At 45.4% G+C, this 11207-nt stretch overlaps 1 protein-coding gene across 1 annotated transcript; it reads left to right on the top strand.

The window, feature by feature from the left end:
- The first annotated feature begins 5960 nt into the window (after window positions 1-5960).
- On the top strand, window positions 5961-8433 carry KCNF1 (potassium voltage-gated channel modifier subfamily F member 1). The gene has a single exon (XM_073625378.1). The coding sequence runs from the start codon at window positions 6605-6607 to the stop codon at window positions 8051-8053; it is 1449 nt and encodes a 482-aa protein (XP_073481479.1). The 5' UTR covers window positions 5961-6604; the 3' UTR covers window positions 8054-8433.
- Window positions 8434-11207: the final 2774 nt, after the last annotated feature.

Raw genomic sequence — 11207 nt, 5'->3', positions numbered from 1 at the left:
GGTGGGGCTCCTGGTCGGAATCCCATTTGAGCTCGGTGGGTGGGGCTACATGCCGCAATCACACCTCTCCCCCGCCCACTCGTCGCACAGGTCAGGAGCCAGCGGACTCCTCCCCCTCAGCGGTGCCTGCACGGGGGAGTCTCGGCGAGGAAGAAGCACAGCCACGGCCGCCAGGCCGTTACCAGACTCGGCCGGCGGCTCCACTGATGAGAGAGGTCTCCCAGTGCTGAGAGACAGATGCAGGGAGGCAGCAGATGATCGGGAACGGCTGGCCAGGGCCCAACTCAAGGAGGCACGATTTTATAGATCCCGAAGCTTGTACGGTGTCATATTCTTCCTTTGACGCGGCTGTTGGGTGGGTTAGTCGATACGGACAGGGGGCGCTGATGGCAAAATCTGACATTGAATCCCCTTTACGCTTGCTTCCAGTACATCCGGACAGTTTTCAGCTGCTGGGGTGCTGCTGGCAAGAGAAATTTTATGTGGATCGATGCCTACCCATGGGCTGTTCCATTTCCTGCGCCAAGTTTGAGACATTCACCTCACTTGTGGAATGGGTGGTTAGAGACGCTTCAGGTCTGGATTCCGTCATTCATTATTTGGATGATTTCTTCTGTGTGGGGCCGCCTTCCTCTAATGTGTGTGTGATTCTCCTGTCCACGTTGCAGCACATTGCGGGTAGATTCGGTATTCCATTGGCTGCAGATAAGACAGAAGGCCCAACTACCAACGATCAATTTCTTGGCATAGTTCTGGACTTCGGCGCCATGGAGTGCCGCCTGCCGGAGGATAACAGCAGGGGTTAAGGCACCGATCCATTTTATCCATCCCAGTAAGGAACATCGAGAGGACTTGAAGGTTTTGGAATCTTATAAGGGTCGATCGGTCTGGATGTCCGGCCCGGTGAGTAACTTTGACTTGGAGCTGTTTATGGACACGGCCGGGTCTACTGGTTATGCGGCCTTCTATCAGGGTCACTGGAGCGTAGTACCTTGGCCATGCTCATGGGTGGATGCGGGTTTTCTTCATAACCTGGTGCTCCTGGAACTTTTTCCGGTGGTGCTGGCCATGGAGATATGGGGTGAGTCTTGTTGGAACTTGAAGATACTGCTGAACTGTGACAACATGGGAGTGGTGCAAGTCATCAACCGCATCTCAGCGTCGTCACAACCAGTAATATGGCTGCTGCGCCACATGGTGCTACGTTGCTTGCAGTTGAACATTTTTCTATATGCAGTCCACCTTTTGGGCATCAACAATACTTTGGCTGACTCTTTATCTCAGTTTCAGTGGGACAGGTTGAGAGAGCTGTCTCTGGCGGCAGAGGAGGAAGGGGTTCTTTGTCCCAGATGGCTATGGAAGATTGCCTAGGAGTCGTCACTGGATGGATCAGACAGTCGGTGAGTGAGTCCACTTGGGCGGCCTATGCCAAGGTATGGCAGAATGTGCTGATGGTTTGGCAAGCCGGGGTGGAGCAGGACAGTCCGGAGGTGAGGCTGCTGGTTCTTTATTTCATTTCCAGGAACATGGAGCGAGGTGGATCAGTGTCTTCCATCGAGCAAAAACTGGCTGGCTTGGCAATTTTCTTCAAACTACGGGGCATGGCGGATTTGACAAAGGACTTTTGGGTCCGGCTGGCAGTTAAGGGGTATCAGAAGCTACACAAGCGCAAGGATACTAGGTGGCCCATATCCTTTCCGAATTTGCAGGCCATTTTTGGTCAACTGTGGTCTTTGTGTACATTGAGTTATGAGGTCTCCCTATTTAAGGCAATGTTTTCTTTACCCTTTTTTGGTGCATTTCAGATTGGCGAATTGTTCAGCCCCTCCTAAGAGGGTTGCAGGTGGGTTTATGGCACAAGACGTGATTTGTAGTGATGACAGGGTTCTGTTATTGCTACGCAGGTCAAAGATGGACCAGGGGGGTAAGGGAGTATGTGTGCAGCTGTTTCCACTGCCGGGTTCCCCGGTTTGCCTGGTAGGGGCAGTAAGTGCCGGTTCACACAGGGGCGGCACGACTTGCAGGTCGACTCACCGAGGTGACCTGCACACGACTTCAGCGGCGACTTGCAAAACGACTTCTGTATAGAAGTCAAAGCAAGTCGCCTGAAGTCACCCCAAAAATACTACAGGAACTTTTTTCTAAGTTGGAGCGACTTGCGTCGCTCCTATTAGAACGGTTCCATAGTACAGAACGGGACGCGACTTGTCAGGCGGCTGAGTCGCCTGACAAGTCGCCCCTGTGTGAACCGGGGCTTAGGGAGTTCTTGGCAGTTCGCCCAGTCAGGGAGGGGCCGTTCTTGTTACATGGGGATAGGTCTCCTTTATCTAAATTTCAGTTTGTGTCAGTCTTCTGAAAAAGTCTTAGGGCAGCAGGTTTGGATAACACACAATTGGACGAGACGGCCGTAAAACGGATTGGTAGATGGGAATCCAAGAGATTCCGTACCTACATTCGCCCACAGTTGTTGGTGGATTAGCTGCTGAAGGAGAGGGAGGGATAGTAGTGGGGTGTATGTCATGTGTTTTTCTTTTTCATTTGTGGTGAGTGTTCAGTGTTTTGTATTGGTGCTATCCCGTGGTGTTTGTTCGTTCTTTTCTTTCAAATGGAGTGCACATACACCTCGTCTGGATTATGGGCCATTCATATGTGTTTTGGGGTGCCAGGCGAGCAGACGTTAGACCAGATGGCAGACAGCTGGGTATTTCTAGGAGGGAGGCGTGTATTCGCTGGTTGGGGATACCTGGGATGATGTGGAGTAGGGTCGTGCCAGAGGTGCATCGTTTTGTACGTCTGGACTGGCCGCCTGACATTTTAGTACTTCATGTTGGCGGGAACGGTTTGGGGGTTCGATCTATTCAAGAGCTAATTATGGACATCAAGTCTGATTTCTTGAGGCTCCACATGGCCTTTCCTGACATGCTGGTGTTGTGGTCCAACATTGTTGCTCGGAAAACTTGGCGCCTGGCATGGTCAGTGGCGAGGCTTAATAAGGCTCGAATAAAGGTGAACAAGGTGGTGGGAAGATTTATTACTCGGAATGGGGGCATGGTCATCCGCCACATGGAGTTGGAATCTAATAGCGGCCTGTACCTCCGAGGAGATGGGGTTCACCTGTCCGCAGTGAGGATTGATGTATGGGCGCTGTGCCTACAGGACAGGATTCAGTGGGCCCTGTGGGTGTGGAGGGGCCCTTAAGGGTAAGGTGTTATTCTTGCGGGCTGTGGCTGTGTTTTGGTCTTTGCTGGTGTCAGAAAACATACGAAATCGAAGTGTTGGGGACACATTGGTAGTATGTACCCCTCTGGTGTATTCCAGTTAGAACGGTTAGCTGGAATACGGTAATGGTTGCACTGCGGGAGGGGGGTTGTCTCTGAGCTGGTGTGGTACGGCTGGAGGCCTATCATGGAGAAAGGTCCTGCAGTGTAGTGGTCGAATATGTGTTAAGTTCTGGGTGCTGTCAAAGACCAACAGACTGGGTTCACAAATTACACAGAACATTACATAGTACTTAGACCCATTCTCCCTCTCTCCCACACTATATCTCTTAATCTGCCACTTTGATCCCCAATTTCATCCTACTAAACAAATAAGTGTTAATTGCCATAATTCATTCACATATTCATACAAATCATGCCACTGTATTTCTTTTATAATCCTCTAAGTACCTTATTCCTGCAGCGCTGTTGTGTGGTCACATGATCTTTCCCTGTTCTTTGACATCTGCAGGGAACGATTCTCGGGAGGGGCTTCTATTACTCTGCTGATGTATACTCCCTATAGCAGTGGTTCTCAACCTTCTAATGCCGTGAACCCCTTGATAAAATTTCCCAAGTTGTGGGGACCCCTAACAGTAAAATTATTTTCGTAGCATGGGTTGTCAGCACCCATAGCAAGACAAGTAATTTGTGCCCCTAACCCATGGACATTTAGCGCTCCCTGAGTCCCTTCCACTTGTACAGTATTAAAACCTCTTATGGTACATTTTAGGAAGTACAACTCTTTCTCTTTGTTATCCTTTTATCTCTCTCTATCCTAATTTCTTGTTTTTTTTCCCCATCCCTCTCTAGCCGTCCTTCTTGTTCTTTCTCTTATTCTTTCCTCTCCCTCTTTCTTTGTTCCTCCCCCTCTTTTCCTCTCCCTTCCATGTATTCTCTATTTTTATTCCTTTTCTTACTCCTAGGTGGGAAGGGGGGGGGTAATGGGATGAGTTGCAGTGCTGGTGGGGATGGGATCAGTGGCAGTACAGGCGGGGGGAGTTCTGATCAGCCAACTAGGTACTCTTGATCAGGGTCATCTGCTGATCTGAGAACTGTAGTGGAGACTTTTAATGGCAACTCTAATCACAGGTACTGTTACTCACTGTGTCTCCAGCTCTGTGGTGTCATGTAGCAGTGACACCTATGCTGAAATCAGGATATAGGGTCTAAGCAGCCCCTCCCACTTCACATTCCTCACCAATCAGCTAACCTCTAGTCTCTGCCCCCCAGCCATGGCCTGAACTGAATGGGTGGCTACGAAAAGGCTGAGTGGGCGGCCGCAGGCTCCAGGGACAGTCATGCTAGGCAGCCGCGAAAAGGCTGGGGTGGGCTTCAGGAACAGCCCAGGATTTGGTGACCCCTGGCAAATCGTCATTCGACCCCTGAGGGGGTCCCAACCCCCAGGTTGGCAACCACTGCTCTATAGTGAGTCTGTGTCTGGCCAGCCCTGATTGGTGCTGTGCCAGTCACATGTCTTATAAAATTCAGATAAATATCGCAATAAGCGTATATTGATTGGAAAGTTATAGCATCTACAAAATAGGGGATAGATTTATGGCATTTTTATTATTTTTTTTTTTTACTAGTAATGGCGGCGATCCGCAATTTTTATCAGGACTGCGACATTATGGCAGACACATTTTTGGGACGACTGACAAATATACAGCGATCAGTGCTATGCAAATGCACTGAATACTGTATAAATGTCACTGGCAGGGAAGGGGTTAACACTAGGGGGCACGCAAGGGATTAACTGTGTTCCCTGACTGTGTGTTCTAACTGTGGGGGGATGGGACTGACTATTGGAGATGACAGATCGTGGTTCCTAGCTATTAGGAACTCACGATCTGCCTCTCCTCTCCTTACAGAACAGGGATTTGTGTGTTTACACACACACGCCCCTGTTCTGCCTCTCATGCCCGCGGTCGCGTGCGGCCGGCGGCCAACACGACTGCCGGCCACGAGCATTGGCACCCCTGCAATGCAGCGGGCGTGCGCGTGCCTGCTATCCCGCTTAAAGGAGCCGACGTACAGCTATGACGGTTTGCGAGATCGTGCTGACCTGCCGCAGTATAATGACGGCGGCTGGTCGGCAAGTGGTTAAAGAATAAATAACAATACATTTCCAAAATATATGCATATGGTGCTGACAAACTACACTTTAGGGGTTGATTTACTAAAACAAGAGCGTGCAAACTCTGGTGCAGCTCTGCAAAACAAATCAGCTTTCAGGTTTTATTGTCAAAGCCTAATTGAACAAGCTGATGTTAGAAGCTGATTGGCTACTATGCACAGCTACACCACATTTTCCACTCTCCAGTTGTAGTTCTCTCTCTCTGTCTCTCTCTCTCTCTCTCTCTCTCTCATTTCCAATACATATGTATAGTGTGCTGCCATATTACACAAAGTGCCCAGATCTCTCTCTATTTATCTGCCTCTCTTTCCCAATTTCACCTTCCTTAAAGAATACATTTCCAATACATATGTATATTTGCTGACATATTGCATACAGTGCTCAGATCTCTCTATATATCTTTACTTGCCTCTCTCTTTCCCAATTTCACATTCCTTCTATTAAAGTATAAAGAAGAAGCCAGTATGACATTGACAGCAAATTAGCGAACTAAACTTTCCATTGGTATTCTCCCTGTCCTCCCTCTCTCCCTCCCATGCTCCCAATTCAGTGCCTACAGCTGATCTGTCTGCATAGCTAATGCAAATTACAGTTCAGTTAAAGGGAACCCAGTGGCAGTTGTCACATGCAGTCCTGTGTGGTCCCCTGTGCGGTGCTGTCCCCTTGGTGTCCTCAGGAAGGGGGAAGCCTTATTAAAGGTGTGTGACGTCACTCCGGGATTCCTGCTCAGCTCAGCCCTGGAAAAGGCAGCACAAGTTTGCCCGTGTGCACAGTGTCTGGAGGAAAGCTCTGACATGAGATCGGACCTTGCCAGCCTCCTCCGCTCTCATCGCACATCGCTGCCTTCTCCTCCATGGCCTCTTCTATCCTCCAGGGAGCACCATGTTGATGGGTGACTGCATCTCTCAATGAAATCCTATCTGCACCCTTCGTCGCTGGAGGAGAAGAGAGCTGGGATAGCACTTGTAGCAGCAGCCCCGTGTCTATGGAATCGCTGGAGAGGAGATGAGCCCTGGGGAGTGAGAAGCACCTAATGAATGAACATTCTGTATAATATTCCATAATATTCCCATCTGATTTCTAGCTGGGAATCGTGGAGGCTTTTGAGCTATGTAACCCACATTTTCCCATACAAAGTGCTTGAGGGCATAGAAGAATTCTTACATACTGGGAACTTCTTGGATCGCTGATCTTCTTTTAAACCCACACGATGAGGATGGGCTCCAGCTTTGAGGAGCTGAGCAGGAACGGGTCAGACTGCAGTGAGGAGGTAGAGATCATAGTCAATGTTGGAGGCATCAGGCAGATCCTCTATGGAGACATCCTAAACAGGTACCCAGAAACCAGACTGGCAGAGCTGGTCAGCTGCTTGGCAGGAGGTTATGATGCTATCTTCTCTTTGTGTGATGACTATGACCCTGGGAAGAGGGAATTTTACTTTGACAGAGACCCTGATGCCTTCAAATGTATAATGGAGGTGTATTACTATGGAGAGGTCCACATGAAGAAGGGGATATGTCCCATTTGTTTTAAGAACGAGATGGAGTTCTGGAAAGTGGACTTGTCTTTTCTGGATGAGTGCTGTAAGAGCCACCTAAGTGAGAAGAAGGAGGAACTGGAGGAGATAGCTAAGAGGGTACAGACCATCCTGGATGACCTAGGAGTTGACACCACTGAAAGCCGCTGGAAGAGGTTTCAGAAATATGTCTGGAAGTTCATGGAGAAACCAGAATCCTCTTTTCCTGCCAGGGTCACAGCTGTGCTCTCCTTCCTATTCATCCTGACTTCATCAGTGGTAATGTGTGTAGGGACCATTCCTGAAATGCAGGTGGAAGATGCAGAAGGGAACCACATAGAGCACCCTGTTCTAGACAACATAGAGACAGCATGCATTGGCTGGTTTACCCTGGAATATCTTTTAAGACTCTTGTCTTCCCCCAACAAGTTACACTTTACTTTTTCCTTTATGAATATCATTGACGTGCTCGCCATCCTCCCATTCTATGTCAGCCTTACTCTGACCCATCTAGGGGCACGCATGATGGAGTTGACTAATGTCCAGCAGGCTGTCCAGGCCCTCAGGATCATGAGAATTGCCAGAATTTTTAAGCTGGCCCGCCATTCCTCTGGGCTGCAGACCCTAACCTATGCCCTCAAGAGCAGTTTCAAGGAGTTGGGTCTACTCTTGATGTACCTTGCAGTGGGGATCTTTGTATTTTCAGCCCTGGGGTACACCATGGAACAGAGTCACCCAGATACCTTGTTTAAAAGCATCCCTCAGTCTTTCTGGTGGGCCATCATCACCATGACCACAGTGGGCTACGGTGACATATATCCCAAAACCACTCTAGGCAAACTAAACGCAGCCACAAGTTTTCTTTGTGGAGTAATCGCTATTGCCCTCCCAATTCACCCTATTATCAACAATTTTGTAAAGTATTACAACAAGCAGAGGGTTTTAGAGACCGCCACCAAGCATGAACTAGAGCTGATGGAACTGCATTCTGGAGGTCGTGACCTCAGAGGGTTCAGACGTGACACTGGAGGTTCTGAGGACATGTATATGTGGAGCCACCTTAAAAGCTCCCATAGTGACACATTCATCCCTGCCTTATCAAAAGAGAAACATTACAGAACAAGACTTCAGAGCTGCAAGTAAAATCTCAGATGCTACTTAGCACTCCTAACATCCCATAGTGCTTAGTAACTACAGTACATTGCCGCAAGATCTGCACCTACCTAGTAGCAGTAGGTGGCTTTTGAAGACATCTATTTAGTATGTATGTCATGTGTGTTGCTATTAAATAGAACATAAGGTTCTGTGCTGTAAAATGGACTCTTGAACATCTCCTATGTGCCAGTTACGTGGTATGTACAAACCTGTCTGTGATATAAACTTAAAACAATTGGCAAAAAGCCAGCATTACTTATGAGCCTCAAAATATTTCATACAGTACTTAAATGGTGCCATATTCATGTTTACATAGTAATAAATTAAAACAATTCAATGAATGTTTTTCTCTTATTATGAAAGCCCTAGTAATGACTTGGATTAAAAGGGTCGCTTTAGAGTCTCTGTTTCCTTCAGTGTGCTATAGAACACAAGATGTGACATGTAGTCTGAAGAAATTGACTGTTACATGCTTTAAAAGCAACAATATTCTAAAAGGTGATTCATTTTGAAAGCAATATATTATGGTACACAGTTTTCTTTATTAAGTAAAAGGGTGATATGCCTCAGAGATGTTTTACTTAGTATATAAGGTAATGGCAAATGCAGTTCTGTCATGAATTTTAATGGCATTTCCACTAACAAGTAGCAGACATCTATAATGATTATTGGAATAATGACATCAAATTGAATGACGATTACCAATATGGACTCAGGCGTTGCATGTCAAGATTAGAAATATTTTTTCATATAAAGCTAGAAATGCATAGAACACTGCTGTTAAAATGCACTTTTATGCAAATCAGAAAATATATGCAATGTAGTTTACATATATACATACATATAAATGTGTGTTTACAGCATAGAAACTGCTCATCTTCATCTGATTATTTTAATAAAGATGCACTTACACATAGACTTAAACATGTGCCCATTTAACTCCTACCATCTTTTGTGCACACAATCTCCCTTCAGGGTTGCAATAACCAATAAGGCCAACCTTACATTAAACTTAGTCATAATGCTAGCAAAATGAGAATATTGGAGTAGTGCATATCTAAGGAGACAAGAAGGGTTCTTCTAACGTATACTGTATAATCCAGATGATAAATGATTTGAATTTGAGGATTTTTAGAAATTAACAATATGCAGGATATTAAAATTCTTTAATAAGATTTTAAATCCAAAACAATTACTAAGAACAAGCTATCATAGATAAAAATATACATTTTCCAAGGAGCAAGGTAAATTATTTATGAGTGTAAAGTAGTGAGAACAATGGGTAATGTTTGTTGACTGGTTGCTATGAGTTACTGTGCCATGTAGATTGCAGTTTGCCTTATCAAAAGTAAATCCCACCCAAAACTGATGTTTCAGTTTTACGTCATCGCTGAATCATAGGCTGGTTCATTAGCAAAGCAGCATATCAGTGATGAACATTTTCTGCTCAATATGTTCTTGCAGAATTATACTTTTTTTTTTTTTTTTTTAACAATATGCAGGATATTAAAATTCTTTAATAAGATTTTAAATCCAAAACAATTACTAAGAACAAGCTATCATAGATAAAAATATACATTTTCCAAGGAGCAAGGTAAATTATTTATGAGTGTAAAGTAGTGAGAACAATGGGTAATGATTGTTGACTGGTTGCTATGAGTTACTGTGCCGTGTAGATTGCAGTTTGCCTTATCAAAAGTAAATCCCACCCAAAACTGATGTTTCAGTTTTACGTCATTGCTGAATCATAGGCTGGTTCATTAGAAAAGCAGCATATCAGTGATGAACATTTTCTGCTCAATATGTTCTTGCAGAATTATACTTTTTTTTTAAACCTGAGTGTCTGCCCCACCAGAACTCACAGTTCTTCTCAGCTGCTATTATCGTTGCACTGACAAATCATGGTGTCTCCCTCCTCTGACAATATTGTCATAATGTAGAAATAAAAAATCTAGGATCCTGTGACGAGAGAAAGGTGCATTGATTACGTTCTTATAGCTGGGGATGGGGACATAGACTACTCTAGGGGGTCCCCCCAGTCTCTGTGGGATTTAGAATTCAACTCATCTATACCTACAAAAGGCTGAAATACCATTCTGGGTGGAGCTGGACTGGTTATAAGTACATGTTAGTGTAAGTAAATTTTATACTACAAGAATTTAGACCATAGTAGAGTAGAAATCAGTCGTAAAATATGTCTTTATAAAATATATTTTTAATGAAAAAAAATTTCACTTATAATTTCCTTGCTACTCTTTACCTTAATTAAGGAAACTTGTCTTGAAAGAAATATGCATGCTGCCATTGCTGAGCTCTCCTGCTGAAAATGTTAGCTACCTATTTGTCACACTGGGTGCTTGTACGTCTACTTTTATTTGACATAGGCTTGTTGTGATTCAATACTTCTTCAGAAGTATTGAAGCTGGGCACAGCCAGGCAACTAGGATTTTTAGAATTAGGTGAGGAATGGCAGCCTCCATATTTGTATGCTTTGACAAGCATACGCTAAAGCGTTCTTAGGTAGGGCAGTGGGATAACTAGTTTTGTTACAGCTCTAGAAATCTGCCCAGTATAACATTTTAAGAAATTACAATGTGCCACAGAGTATTGCAGATACAGATGTATCCACCAACAATTGTGTCTGAGTGGCTATAAGATTTTTAGAAAGAGTTCTGCAGATTTGCATTTTGTAAACAGAAATGTGTCAACTGTTCTCCCATGTGTCATGGAGGAATAAAAGTAGCCAAAATCACAATCGGAAAAATCACCACAAGGCACAAAACTTGCAGTCAGTAGGATATCTCCCTGATACTGATTGCTGTACTGTTAATGTAAATCCTTATCTGTTCTGCCTAACCAATCTTTCCCAGGCTCAGCAATCACTGCAGTACCATAGCACATTTACTTTAGCCCAGCCCTCAAAATTTCCACTCACCTGCTCACATTAGGAGAGTGAAAATAAGCTAAGGGCGAGTGTGAAGCTGCATCGAAAGGGGGGGGGCAGGCGGGGTTGAATGGGAACCGATTCTCCTCCCAGTCTCCACCCCCTGTCGTTCTCTAAGCAGGACCTGGCATACAGTGGGAGTTGACAAAGAACTAGATGAGGTGGGGGCGGGGAGGGTGGTTGGATGGGAGCTGCCAA

This window comes from Aquarana catesbeiana, linkage group LG04 (genome assembly GCF_042186555.1).
Source record: "Aquarana catesbeiana isolate 2022-GZ linkage group LG04, ASM4218655v1, whole genome shotgun sequence".
In the NCBI taxonomy this organism is placed as follows: Eukaryota; Metazoa; Chordata; class Amphibia; order Anura; family Ranidae; genus Aquarana; species Aquarana catesbeiana.
This window is presented reverse-complemented; position numbering and strand designations above follow the sequence as displayed.

Bases quoted from the DNA above. Each gene is read 5' to 3' on its own strand.
- KCNF1 (XM_073625378.1), top strand. From the start codon at position 6,605: ATGAGGATGGGCTCCAGCTTTGAGGAGCTGAGCAGGAACGGGTCAGAC.